This window comes from Pomacea canaliculata, linkage group LG8, assembly GCF_003073045.1.
Source record: "Pomacea canaliculata isolate SZHN2017 linkage group LG8, ASM307304v1, whole genome shotgun sequence".
In the NCBI taxonomy this organism is placed as follows: domain Eukaryota; kingdom Metazoa; phylum Mollusca; class Gastropoda; order Architaenioglossa; family Ampullariidae; genus Pomacea; species Pomacea canaliculata.
The window spans coordinates 2,790,080-2,805,021 of NC_037597.1; the positions used below are offsets into that span (position 1 = coordinate 2,790,080).

At 50.3% G+C, this 14,942-nt stretch overlaps 1 protein-coding gene across 3 annotated transcripts in view; it reads right to left on the reverse strand.

Annotated features, from left to right (window-relative positions):
* LOC112570307 (kinesin-like protein KIF26A) overlaps nt 1-14,942 on the reverse strand; it is a 143,368-nt gene that overhangs the window by 106,364 nt on the left and 22,062 nt on the right. Inside the window, exons 1-3 of one of the 3 annotated variants that reach the window (XM_025248691.1) lie at nt 10,731-11,175; nt 1,584-1,754; nt 181-1,107 (exon numbers count right to left, since the gene is read on the reverse strand). In XM_025248691.1, the coding sequence (XP_025104476.1) occupies nt 181-1,107; nt 1,584-1,754 (1,098 nt within the window). In that variant the 5' untranslated portion in view covers nt 10,731-11,175. Of the gene's footprint in view, nt 1-180; nt 1,108-1,583; nt 1,755-10,711; nt 11,176-14,942 lie in introns of those variants that run through there. The other 2 variants (XM_025248692.1, XM_025248690.1) reach the window with 2 other exon arrangements.

The window sequence follows — 14,942 nt, forward strand, 5'->3', positions numbered from 1 at the left end:
GCACGCACGCACACACAAACATTCTCACAAACACCCACTCACTCTTTCTCTCATATTAACTCTCACACATACACTTACACACACACACTGACACCCATACAAAACACTTTCAACACTCCAGACACAAGGATACATTCTCTCTCTCACACACACAGACACACGACATGGTCACGTGACTACCTGCGCGAGACATGGTCCGTTGCCGGTGTCTGGAAACATGAGGCGCAGCGCCTGGCGCTTGAAGTCGATGAGGCAGGCGTTACAGTGCTCGCAGCACACCCCGCCCTGCAGCATCTGCCCCTCCCCCCACGACCACAGCGACGACGACGAAGACACAGGCGGAGGCGACATGACCTCCCGCTCCACCACCAGGGATGTAGAGGCACTGGCACTTAACGTCCTTCGAATGGGCAACAGGTCACGTGACCCCGGCGACAAGGGCCGCTTACTCCCTCCTCCCCCACACGATAAGGGAGGCGACATGCAGCGCCCCACAACGGCGGCATCTGGGGTGTCTGGCCGTCCGAACACGAACGATATCTCTTCCGGTCCGTCCCCGTCACGACCACCACCACCACCTTGTCGCCGTGCGGGCACCCCCACCTGGCTGGACAGCGGCGAGATGGTGCCTCGGATGGGGTAGTCCTGCAGCGACATCGGCGACGGCAAGGACGTGGCTGTCGTGGTTGTCGTGGTAGTAGATGTGGAGGCGGTGGTGGAGGAGACTGACGATGCGAACGAGGCACTTGAGCTGTTGTGGACGTGGCTGCTGGACGTGTCCCCTCCCCTGCCCCCCGCTCCGCCGTCGTAGCCGTTGTGTGTGGGGGTCACGCAGGCGTACGACACTATGTAGGCGTGGTGCTGCGGCTGAGGGTGGTGCTGGTGATGCTGAGTGCACAGAGGGGACTGGTGCCGCTCGCGGTCTGGAGACATCATAGAGTGCTGCCCCTTGCTGGGAGCGTGGTCATCGTCCCGCTGAGCTGGAGACGACGAGTGACGGCCTACGGGAGGAGACGGCAAGTGACGGGCCACGGGTGGAGACGATGGGAGCGTGGGGGAGCCCGGACTGCACAGGCCTGTAGCGTAGGGTGAGACGAGGGTCCGCTCCTGCCACCAGGAACAGTTCACAGTATAGTGACAAAGTATAGTGACATAGTGACACAGTATAGTGACATAGCACCATGCACAGTGACACAGTATAGTGACATAGTGATACAGTATAGTGACATAGCACCATGCACAGTGACACAGTATAGTGACATAGTGACACAGTATAGTGACATAGCACCATGCACAGTGACACAGTATAGTGACATAGTGATACAGTATAGTGACATAGCACCATGCACAATGTATAGTGACACAGTATAGTGACATAATGACATAGTATAGTGACATAGTGTAGTGCCATAGTGCCATGCATAATGTATAGTGACACAGTATAGTGACATAGTGACACAGTATAGTGACACAGTACCATGTACAATGCATATGACGTGTAGTAAAAGACACAAAGCTGACTGACACACACCTTATTGACACAAAGCTGACTGACTGACACACACCAGAACAGAAGCACATACCTGTCTAGCAGACAGCTTGGCCGGGTACCTTCCATCACTACTCGCCCCTACCCCTGGCACTCTCCCTTCTAGCGGGTGCTGCTGGTGCTGGTGAAGAGGGGCCTGGCACGAGCGGAGGTACTGGGGTATCGCTGTGCGCGAGCCTCGAGGTCGCTCTCCCGCCTGCTTCATCTGCAACACGACACCGACACGCTTGACTGAGCACGCGGGTGGCTATGATCACATCAGGGTATACAGGCGAGACCTTGCAGGGTGTGACAGTGTTACTACTGTTGTCACACAGGCAGTCAGGGAACTGTCGACTTGTGTCACGAGGATCAGTGTCGTAGTCCGTCGATTGGTGGGGAGGGTCAACGCCTACAGACTGACTTTGACAGTCCACGCTAGGAAAATAAACTGCTCTGTGCTCCTGAAGCTTCCACCCCTTGTTCCCCTCACAAAAGCGGGTCGGCGAGACCCAGGTGCTGACGTCCTTGAGGTGACGGGTCACAGCAGGTGGTCGGTCCCTCCACCTTCCCTCACCCCACCCATCCCACCCCACAACCTGTAGAGGTGTGAAAGCACGCTCGTGGTCTACAACTATCCATCAGCACGACCGTCACACTCCACGCTCGGCTGGCCACAAACATGATGATCAAGACATCAGCAGATGAAGTTGTCTCTAAACTTTACAAGGGTATCAAACCAACGCGTGTCTGGGTACATGCTCTGCAGCACGTGGCTCTCTGAACAACAAGTTGTGCGAGGTGTCTGTAACCCACCCAAGATGCGTCAAGTACGTGAGGTGAAAGAATCCATCCCATCGTTATCGTGGTCAGAAGGACCATCGCAAGGTAGGTTGTTTATAAATCACAGTCTCAGTCATGCATGTTAAAATACTAATGACATCACCATCGGTAAAGTTGGCGAGTAGAGTCAGGCAACACTGACAGTTGGTCATAAATAAGTTTATCGGTCAGTAGGTGTTGTTCATCCCTCTAAACACTAAAGACCTCCATTTACTGCCCAGCAATGGCAGCTGCCGGCGTGAATTCACTTCACAGACACCAGGAGGCTTCACAAATGTCTTCTAAAGACAGGAATAGCCTCCCCTGTGTCTACAGGAGGCGGTGATGCTAGATAAGTCTCCAAACAAAGTGGTCAGTGTAATGACATTAGTGCATCGCAGTAAGTGGCTTCTGTCTCCACAAAGCTTCTCTCCCTTCTTCCCTCCTCCCTACCCCCCACACCATCTACTGGAAGCAACTGCTGGTCAAGGTGGGGGGGGAGAAGCCTCCCTGCTGCTATCACCTCGTCTGCGAGTGGTGCTCCACACAAACAATTGTTCTAGGTCATTCGTCTCGGCAGGCCACGTGACAGTAATTAGCCAGTGGCGTGTAATCGGCCAGAAAACTAATTGTTTGACAGGATACTGAATCACAGCATCGCTACCCACAATATCGGGTATTAAAGGTGTCGGAGGGTTGCGCCAGGCACCGCACAGCGACTGGCGGAGACCCTTCAAGACACATCGCCGGCAACTTGCGAAGCTTCCTGGGTAATTTCTCGGCACGTCGCACCACTTCCCTGTCCGCGAGATCTCGTGAAGCACAAACCGACGACCACGCATGAAACCACGTGACCACAAAAAAGCAGTAAGCGCTCGCTCGCTTCCGGGTACACATCGGGTACCACACATGACACGTGAACAATCTCCGTCTGAGGTTGCATTTACTGTTGTAGGTAGTGTAAATGTAGATTGCAACTGTCTCTGACAGCTGTTAATTTGCGAAACTCAATCAACACAAACAGCAGTTTCACAGAACAGATGCTGAGAAGGGAAATGAAGATTAAACATCTTCAATATACAAGATGACCATCCCGGGTGATGACCCACAACTCAAATGATGCCACGTGATTCAGTAACAACCACAAAAGCCGTTAAGAGGTGCACGCCTATAAAACTACATATCCGGGTATTCATCACAGAAAAAGAAAGGATGGCAATAAGGAAGGTACAAAAAGTTATTCTCTCAGTTGTAACATCATGGAAAGTTCAAACGGAGCTCAGGCTGCCACCCAGTTTGTAATTTATCTCCGGGTGTCTGGAATGCTAGGGTCTTGCTTCGTCAGTTTTCCCCCAAAAGATGCCAGCGCAGATGAGGCCGGAGCCTGGGAGGTCAAGACCATTTGGTGCAGACACTAATTACAATGAAACAGATTTAGTGCCAGGACTGCGGCCACCCCGCCATCATCATAGCATCGTCATTGTTAATCAGAATCAATATGATGGCCCTAGGTCTTCTGGCCGCGCGACAGAAAGGCTGTGAAGTAATTAATTTGTTATATCTCGGTTTATGAGACGAAGCGGCTTCACTACAGAAAACGGTGTCAAGGGACACTACTCATTGTCGTCTGCTGACACGTGACGTCACATGGGGCATGAGTCACTCTGGTAATCTCGGCAAAAACCTTTAATTAAAGGGCGCTCGCTCGTCCCTCCTGTGGCTTATCGACAAAAAAATTCATTATTAAACTCGGAGCAGATTGACACAACAGCTCCTGTTGGCCAGAAAGCTGGATGTGCCACGGCTGCACAACCGTGACGTCACTCTAGTGCCAGCGTCAGTTGCAACAAATCTCGTTACTGTTTCTCTGCAAACTCTTGTCTACAAGACTTTGTTGTACTTATTATTGTATTAGGACAGGGGAAGATAACTGACGATGACAATAATTATTTCGACTGAGGGCGAGCAAAGAAATCAAATTCAGAAGATCCATGTCACACACTGATGGCGACTCCATCAATACAACGGTGTCGACGGTGAAACAAAGTCGACAAAAACCATCAGACAGACAGCGGAGTTGAAAGCAAGTCAAAGGTGTTGACGAGGTCTAACAAACGCGTAGACTACAATGAGAAGTTCAGCTGAGAAAATCGCCAGTTAACGGTGTCGCAAACGACCTGTGACCAGGAACGTCACCGTTGACGGGGTTGACCCTGCAACATGGGGTCACCGTCGTGCTGTACGAGCGGCCTCTAAGGTGACGACATCAGATAACTTGTGTCCACAAGTCCCACCTCTCCTTCACAGACAGCACTACCTCACCTGAGCTTGTGGCGAGTTCATTTTCTCACCTTTGTCGTATCAGTCGTTGGTGAAGGTTTCCTAGTGCACGCTAGTGACCTCCCTGACCGAGGTCATCTCGAACTGTGCGGATACTGAGATGAACGCTCGTGTCTTCCGAAACCCGACACTATCTTTAGTACACAAGGCACGACATCCACCCATGATCCCATTCAGGTGTACAAACAGGTGTAATTCCAGAACAATTACTCTCGGGTGAGTCAGTAACTTGAAGCATTTAAAATAAATGATAATATGTGAAAAGTTATTTAAAAAAGTTGTATACCTGGAGAAACACCTGAAATAACTAGCGAGGTGCTGACCATCTGACATGCAACGAACACCCTGGTATCGAAGAGATACCCTCTTTTACAAGATTGAGACAGATAAAAAGTAACGTGTTATTTCAGGTTATGGAATTTAAAGGTAACATTACAAGGTAAAGGATCACGTAAATGTTTAGCTAGCTTCTGACAAAATAAATTAAATGTTCACTCCTTACCGCTTTTACAGAACTGCAGTAACGGTAACTTGAAGCAAGTGCCACAACCTTGACTGCCGACCTCCAGGTTGTTGTCGTCACTGTATGCACTACAGCGGCGGTGGATACACCAGCGACTACACCAGCGACTACACCAGCAGACTTCCCACGACCTGACTGCTTTCCGTGAATAAGAGAACCATTAGTGGCACACAACCAACTCTCGACTCAGTAACTAACCGGCATCTTGTTGGATGGTCGGGAGGCCAACAGCCACACACCTCCTCAGCCCGGCGTAGGGAGGGGCACTGGGCAGTACAGGCGACCTCCCTGTCAGGGGTGACACGAGGGCCAAGGGGACTGACTATATGAACCCTACTCCCTCTCGGAGGGGGTGGAGTGGAGTTAGCACGTACTCTAGCCACGGAGTGAGTCGGTGTGAAGATGAAAACAGCTGCTTCCCTCCTCTCTCGCGCTGGGGTCCTGTGACGTAACCCACACAACACCCTCGTCGTGCCGAGACCGCAGCAGTCAAGAAACATTGTACTGTTTGTGTAACCTTTTCTCCCGCTGTCTGTAGAACATTAGTCTGTAGGGTCCTGTAGATACGGGTAGCTGGTACAATCCTTGCTACACCACTGGCTGCCCCACACAGTGAAGACGACAGAAGCGGCTGCGATGAATACACTGTAACAGCAAAGCGATGCTATGAACTGTTCCTACCCAGCAAGCTGTTGATGTTGTTGTGCTGCTGACCTGTGGTTTGCTTCACAAACAGTTTGTACCCAACTAGACCTACAGGGTAAACTTTAGTGGTAATAAATTCGCCAACAAGGTGGTGAAGATCAGTCCTTATCGAGGACCGTGGCTCAAGGTACGAGACCTGCGCCATCAGGAAGACTGTACGTTGGGTCCGTCACCTCTCTCTCTCTCCTCCCACCCACCCCACCTCACCCCCAGGTGTCACGCAGCGACCTCAGGATGAATAATGGCAGTGGCACAGCCCGCGACCCCGTGGCATCCCAGGTCAACATGCAGCCCCTAGGGCGACAAGCCACCTCTGTCAGCTCGACTTCAGATTGGAGTACAGAACCAAGGCCGTCGATTAAAAAAAAAAAAAAGAACAAAGTGATCAAATCAGTGAACATAAATTTTGTTTATGTGTAATTAATTATGATAAGGTATTATTTTGCCACTCAGACAATCTTCTACATTAGTAGAGCTGTGTTCTACATCGCTTCAATAAAATATTAATGGTTCGATGTAGTGACGTACCGCTGGCACCTTGCCTCTCAGCTTCTCACGTCACAAGTGTGTGGAGGAGTGAAAGTGCGAGTGGAGAGACAAAGTTTATTCTACTCGACAGCTGTCTCACACTACACGCGCTGCGCATTGCTTTTGTCACCAAACTTACAAGCACGTCACGGTATGACACGGCGTGACTGTGTGACGTCACACTAGGTCGGTTGTAACCAATCAGACTGGAGCGTGAAGGCAGTGGAGCATGCAGCACTGAACGCGCGGGAGGTTGGGTGTGGTGGGTGTGTTGGGGTGGTAGCTGAAGGTGGGAGGGCCTCGCCGCCTTCTCTCGTTCCTGCTCGCTAATTACCATAATCAGTTTTCCTGCCTCGGTCCTGACGGACAACTGTGACTGCCGACCTCTCGCTTCCCCACCACCCAACCGTCCTTATCTCTCTATCGCTTCCTCTTACCCTTCCTCTCACTTTCTCACCCCTCCCTGTCTTTCTCTCTCTCTCCCGATGTCTGCACAACTGGTAGCCGCATCCACGGCCCTCCCAACTGCCAAATGATGGGGCCAGCCCCAGAAGATGCTTCATTATGCGGCACAAGACTCCACATGCCGGCATCAGGCTCCGCGATTCATTAAAACATTAACAGGTAATTACAGTTACAACAGATACCCGGAGACACCCTAGAGAAATGTCTACAGCCATGATATAGTCTGTATCTCTATAGCGGTGGTAAATATTTGTATTCAACTGTGTCACTCGTCATGTCATCTGTGAATGTTATCATACTGCGGTGACTGCGTTCCGGACGACGAACTGTTGTGGTGGTCGTAGGAGGGAAGGAACCTATTGGATAAACGCAGCGGTTAGCAAGACTCACTAGTCTGGTCTCTTGTTGGCAGTTGCTGCATGCAACGAGTAGTCCCTCCATTACATTTGCAAGCCAATTCTTCCAGTCCACCAATGTGAAGCCCCTTCCAAGGTGCCCTCTGCCGTGTGGGGTTCACCGTGCCAAATTGCGCCATTTCTCTGGTATCCCATCGCCGTTGTTGCTGATGTGCTTTGATTCTGCCGTCTAGCCGCCATCTTTGAGAAGGGGAGAGGGGGCAAGTACTCACGGCTGCTGGTGTCTTGAGTTGAATTCCACTGCCGTTGACCACAAGGTTGCTGGTGTCGGTGCTGGTCTCTAATCCACACGCCTTGCCCCCGAGCTGCCTTCATCCAGTGCGTGATGTCACAGTTTACTGCTTTGTACTCCAAACTGCTTCGGGGCTGCTTTTCCTTTTATCAAGACCCTCCTTTGGTCACAGAAATCTAGGATTTGGTCATCCAGGGTTGTTTCCTCTTCTGTTATCCCCTGGCCCTTCTTGAACTTTTGCATGTTTGTAGCCAGGATAACTACAATTCATCATGCTGACGGCGGCGACTTGGATCTTGACCAATGTTTATTTCTCACAATCTTTTTAAAGTCAAAACGATTTCAATATCAGACATGGGTGCTGGTGATGATAATATAACGACAATAATGAGGTCAGGAACAGCAAGCACCTACACACCACATGTCTGGTGCTGAGTGATCTGTATTGTGTCACGTGCCTGTGAGCCCCTAGCGATACAGTCTTACGAACAACGGAAACCTGTTGCCGTCCCCTGCTCTCAAAACCCTCCTTCTTCTTCTCCGCTCTGCACACGCCTCGTCACCACAGGATGCTGAGGGGTGTGGGCGGTGTTACAAACTTCGATGACAGGTGACGTATCTGGCACTTTTACTGCTTGTATGACGGAGCCCCTGTCATCAGGGTGACACCAGCTGTCTAACTGTGGAGCCATCACCAGGGCGACACGTGGTGTCTGACCGACCCCAGCGACATCTACAGACCGTCGTCTTTTGGTTGGAGGGACTGGAGTTGACTTGTATGACCATCAGGCTTGAGGACGCAAAAGTGAACAGTCGCTGGGTGAATGACACTCGCAACATGTTTGGTAGCCATTCGGCGCTGCGCAGCAATAATTGGTAATGAGCCATCGGCGCTGATCTACAACTTTTTTTTACAAAAACACACGTTCACTTCATTCTCGTTCCTTTCACGGTTTTGAGTTTGTAAACCACCACTTTGACTGTAAGTCTGTAAACGTTACATTCGGCTGTCCGTAAACACTGCATTCGGCTGTCCGTAAACACTGCATTTGGCTGTCTGTAAACACCACGTTTGGCTGTGTGTAAACACTACAGTTGGCTGTCTGTAAACACTACATTAGGCTGTCTGTAAACACTACACTTGTCTGTCTGTAAACTCTACCTTTGACTGTGTGTAAACACTACATCTGGCTGTCTGTAAACACTACAGTTGGCTGTCTGTAAACACTACCTTTGGCTGTGTGTAAACACTACATCTGGCTGTCTGTAAACACTTCAGTTGGCTGTGTGTAAACACTACAGTTGGCTGTCTGTAAACACTACATTAGGCTGTCTGTAAACACTACACTTGTCTGTCTGTAAACTCTACCTTTGACTGTGTGTAAACACTACATCTGGCTGTGTGTAAACACTACACTTGTCTGTCTGTAAACACCACATGTGGCTGTGAAGTCTAGACACCCTGTTGTCAGCCCCTCCTCACAGCCGTGTTCCGCCAAGAACTCCCAGCGGACGTGGTCAAGGAGTCTACAAGACGCGAGTTGTTTGTAGGCTACAATTACAACTTCACCCAGACGGCAAAAGGTCAATCGTCTACAGCTGTGACCCAGGCAGGACATCGGGGAAACAAATCTCAGCTGCATCAGGAAGAGATCTTTGTCTGCATCAATCAGATTAAATGCCAAACGCGTATTAAAGGGCCACAGAAAGGTCTTTGTCACTCGACATGACGATAACACCGATAATAGTGTGAATAAACACAAAACAATGCGCCGTCACACAAGGAACTTAGGAAACAACAACCACAGCCAACTCCCGACTGCTATTTACGGGTAACTCGTGAATGGTCTCACATTAGCAACCACAGAGACCACAGTAAACTTGTTTATAAAACTGGAAGTGGTTCATCGTGACAAATACAAAAAAGAAAACTAACATTCAGTCCACGATCACAGTTTTCATGTATGTACGGTGAGAGAGGGTGAAAGGTTGTGAAGCAGCTGCACAATATTGTCTGATGCAGGTATCTTATGGAGGTCACCTGACACAACCCCAGGAGACCTCCACCAGAGGGCGCTGACTGTTACAGTGGCCAGACGAGCCTCGAGCAGGAAGATGACAGGAAGAGAGGAGGTGTCCGGGTCGTCTGTACACAACGTCTTGGTGTGACGTGGCCCACACACCAGCGACTAACCCTCTCTTGTCTCGGGACAGACACGTAGTTCACGTCTGACCTTTCCGTCTGGCGGCGTCCGACCCACCGGCCAGGTAAGTGGTCACGTGACGAGAAAGTGGCTTCAAAGGAGCGAGTGAAAACACAAACTTCTAGAGATTTCTTTCATTCACAAGTACCGGCGACCTCGGCGTTTTTGTACACCAGGGGGCGTTTAACGGTTCTTTTCACTGACTGCCTGGTAAACAGCTGTTGTTCCTCCGTTCCGTTTACTGAACTGCAGGGTAAACATAGGCGGGTTTATTCTTTGACCTCCTTCCGGCGCGATTCAAGCATGTTCACGTGCTCAACGACACCGGTCACAAAAATAATATCTGCACAACATGTTGACGTGGAATTAAAGTAAAGTACTTACAGCTGTGACGTGAAATGTGGAGAGAAATAGACTAACGGTCAGTTCTAGCGTCATCATGACAATGATGGTCTCCACTGTCACATGTCAGCCCTTGTTATTTATAGAAGACGAGTCAACATCATCAGCTACACTTAGAATAATTACTGAGATATCTCACAATATTAGGTAATGTCACACGTCACACGGAGCTGTCGTACATCCTGACGTCACCTCAACCTGTCGCACATGACCTAAACTGGTACACCGACGTCACACCGACGTCATCTAAAGCTGACGCACACACCTAGTTATGACGCCAAAGTCCGTTGACGTCATCAAATGACGTTTCGCAGGAGTGGAATACGTACCAGGAGCCCAACATCCGGGACTGCGTTGAGCAGCTAGCATCTAGAATCAAAGGTGAATACCCTTCTTGTACAATGTACCCGGTGTGCACGCTCACAATGTCCGGTGTGTGACGTACCACCAAGGGTGGAATGCATTAGTCTACTCGTCACTGCTGCCTGTCGTACAGCAAATAAGTTAAACAAAACAAAAACAACAACTACCCCAAGAAAAGCGCACCTGTAGAAATGATGCCTACCTGGCAAGGGGCTGGCACCAGAGGGCGTGCAGTCGCCGCATGAGGCGCCACGTAGCTGTGGCGGGCCTTGAAATGGCGGGTGAGACACTAACGGCGTCCAGCGAGGTTTTGCCAGTCGACTGCCGCGGAACCTGAACCTGCAGCAAGCTGCACTCGGACTCACAGCACGTCAGCCCCCGGCCCTCCCTTGGCTGCTTCCCCTTGAACACCGCGACCTGTGTGAGCAGCGCCACCTGTAACCTCCGTGCGCCTAGGGTCAGCTGCAAAAGGCGACCTTGAAAGAAGACGGAGCCTTTGATCCCCCCGCTGAACTTTAAGAGGTGTGTCATGAGTTAAGGGAAGGACTTAGAGGGGCACAAGTGCATGTTAAGCCACGCGGCGTCATGCACGCTACAAAAAATAGTCCAAGTCGTTGTCGAAACCCCGCCACCCAACCTCCCCAACCGTCTGTCACCGTCCGACAGGCCGCAGGAGCTTGTAAGGGAGGTCGCCGAGGCAGGTTACAGAGAAAAAGCGGGTGGAAAGGGAAAAGTCGGGTACAGAGCTCACTGCTCCTACCGCAGCCCACAGGAGGGCGCTTGAGTGTGGCGCAATAAAATGTGATTCCGTCATTCACACAGTCCACACTGGAGCGCTGTGCATGTTGACAAATCTCTCCAAGCGATTGCCGTCAACCAATATTTGCCCGCCTGCGGCCTCTTATCAACAGTCGCCAGATTCAATTAAGTGTAGCGTCTCTAAAGCCGACACCGCTAAGCTTGTCCCCGGCACGTGACTGCACGTGCTGGCTTCGCACGTGAGGACGCTGGCACCGCCGTTCATACCTCACCAGTCGTCTGAACATGAACACCAACATGGTGCCTGCCACCTGCACCATCCTGCCTGCCGACAAGGTGCAAGGAGTGCGGAGCAATAAGGACGCGGTGTTGCAGACAAGAGTTCAGAGGGCAAGACTGATTCTCGACTTTTGTTATGAATAAATTTAATTAGCTCCAGGTGACACTGCGGCCATTTTTGAAGTGAACAGGTGGGTGAAGAGTCGGCTTTAAGGTGGGTGCAGCAGGGTAGGAAATGAGCATGACTTCAGGGTAGAAGCTGGTTGCAGCCTATTCTCAAGGGAAGATGTCGCCGCTGTCGCTGCTCAGGAAGTCTCATTGAAAGCGAGAGCACAAAGAAGCTCTTTATCACCTGACTAACTGCAAGGTGTCGCTGTCTCAATGAACTTATTATTAAGCTGCCTTACCTGCACTCTACCCAAAAGGACCATTCTTATCATCCATTGATCAAGGTCTCAGAGTGCACTGACGATCTTGGAGCAGAGAATAAAAGACATGCAAAGCCAGTTCACCCGTGACTTGTTCTCAATGAAACTCCGGCGCCAGCCTCGCTGGAAGTCTCCACCTCGAGATCGAGCAGGCGCCGCGCTCAGGAGGGTCCTAAACCGTTGTCACACGGACAGGAGGGGGTAGGGTGGGAAGGGGGGTTCCACAGACCCAAGTCAAATTCCTTGACCCCCCATGTTAACACTTCAGCCGTAGGAATGAGCGCTAACCGGGTGGCCGTTAGGATTACTCAAGACAGACTTTGTGATATCTCTGGGCGAACACAAACAAAACATCAGACACACCGACATCAGAGCTGTTCCTCCATACCCAGTCTGAAAGGTGGCGCTGTCACGTCAAGTCCAGTAGTACAACATCTTGCTATCCGATGGTGATGGCGAGACTTTGCACAATGTGGAAGATAGGCAGACTGATGGTTGATGAGTAATGAAAAAGATCAATGAAAAGAAGTGCAGAGAGTGTTGATATACTTCATATCTCGTCCTTACTTATGACGCGAGGTAAAACTTTGGGACAACAAGACGAAGAGTCTCATCTCCGCAGTTGTCAGGCAGTGTGCAGACCTCACAAACACTACTTTAGGTTACTTTACCCTGGGAATACCTGCAACTGCGATGTCTGGACACCGCGGAATAACTGTTGAGACCAGACACGTATTCTGCATTTGTCTCCATGTTGTCCCCGGGGTAACGACTTACCTCACTTCATGACTACGGCCACTGGAGTCCGGCAATCAACGTGGTGGTAGAGTAGTAGAGTAGTCACTAGTTGTAGATGACTGGTTGTAGAAGAAGCTGTTTGTTCACAACCCGTTCATCTGGTAACGGAAGTGATGCGACACTACAAACGTACTAGCAGTGAACGTGACATGACAGACTTGTTGATCCATGATTAGTGTGACACAACCCTCCCTCTACCTGTCTACCAGCTTGTGTAGAAGAGACTGGAGCGGACAGAGAAGTATCTGTGGGGTGTTCCATTCCCCGCGAAGTACTTGAACTCCGGTCACGTTTTTCATTACAAGGCCGACTACTCGTGGACTGCGACGACAGGGCGACAATGAATCTTTTCTTTTTTTTTTTTTTGTCGAGTGAGGATCGAAGAAAACGGAAACGTGTTATTGTATTCTTGTGTTGTCAACATGTTTTTCTTTCTCATTTAATAATGGCTGGCGGCTGTTGATCGTCTGATTTCTATTTTTTTTGTGTGCTGCCATCTTCAAGAACCGGATCTCAACTCTTTCCTCCTTTTGTCGCGCGCACAGGAGTGTTTGTCAGTTTGTGTGCATTGATACACAATATGCAATAGTATGACCGCCTGTGTGTCTGTCTGTGTGTCCTTTGACGGGAACATGTACATACACCTCCAAGGTTATAACGGGAAAGTGAGATGTGATCTCAGAATGTGGTTGATCGGTTAATTGGGGAAAGGTGGATGTGGTATGGGGGACAGAATAGCCTGATTGTCAGATTGTCAAAGGTGGGATTGAAGTGCATGCAATGAGAGCCGAGGGTAGGTGCACGGCGCCGACTTGCATTGCGTGCAGACAAGGCTACCTGTAAGAGAGGCTCGGCTACCCGTAAAACACACTCGGCTTTTCGTGAATGACAACCGGCAAGGCTTCGAGGAGGGTGGGTACGCTCCGACTGTCACGCGATTTACCAGCGGTGACGCATAACTTGGGGTCAGACAGCATGGGTAGCCCACAAAAATAAGTCCGGGTACATCAAAGCGGTGCCCTGCACGAATCCACCCTCCCCACCCGGATCTCTCTGGACTCCTAAACAGGAAATGCGTTCTGCAAGCCAACGGGTGTTTAGTAGTGAGGTAACAAAGTTTGGTAAGACGTCACGTGCAAAACTGACACAAGGTTACGAGAGAATGTCACCTCATGAGTAAAGTCACGTGGGGCTGGGAGACCGGTCACCGCCAGATGCCAGGCAGTGAACGTCACGCGGACTGTGGCCACCACCTGCCATCAGCCTAAACATCATTGAGACTTAGAGGATGATAATGATGATGGATCATGCTTCCACACTTACAAAATAACAGTGTAAACAACGACAGCACAATTACGATAATGAAACAGCTGTATAAAAAAAAAACAAACCACACACACACACACAGCATGTCATGTAGAAAGCAGCGACAAAGAGGGGAGATGGACATAACCCTAACAAAAGGCCTAATATCACGGAACTACTTTTTTCTAACCCAGGCAACGCAGCAATTGTTGGTAATATGAGGCAATACTCGAGTAAGACGAGACACAACCAACAATAATATTGGCGAAAGTAAAGGCTGCAGCACAATCTTCAAACCCTCGGATGTGAACCTGCTGGCAGACTACATCTCCACCGTTAGCTAACAACAATCAGACGAACTACTTCACAAATAAACACACGTCGTGCTGCTTCATTCCAAGGATGTTGGCTTTCTTCATCGCGCGATGACAAGTTGAAGATGTCCACAAACGGAACAAAGTGTGTGAGAGGGTGGGAAAGGAAGAGGTTTTAGGGTATCGGCAGACTCTGCGACCTCAGGCCTTAGAATGATGGGATGTGTCTCCAGATACCAGGTCTGACGGAGCAGCAGACCGTGACGTGATGCGGCGTCACTTGGCTCCCCGTGTGTGCGTGTGTGTGTGTGTGAGAGAGTGTGTGTGCACGAGCCAGTTTTGATCAAGGACCAGAGACGCCCTCGTCACTGACACCTGACACACTGACACTGACACTGACACCTCTACTCGCAACATCACCGGAAGTCTGGTGGGAGGTAGCAAGGGAGGCGACCTCTTCCTTAGCCAAACAAGTGAGATGATTCTGCGAAATCTCGGCTGAATGGCCGAGGCGTCCTGGGAACACCCTGA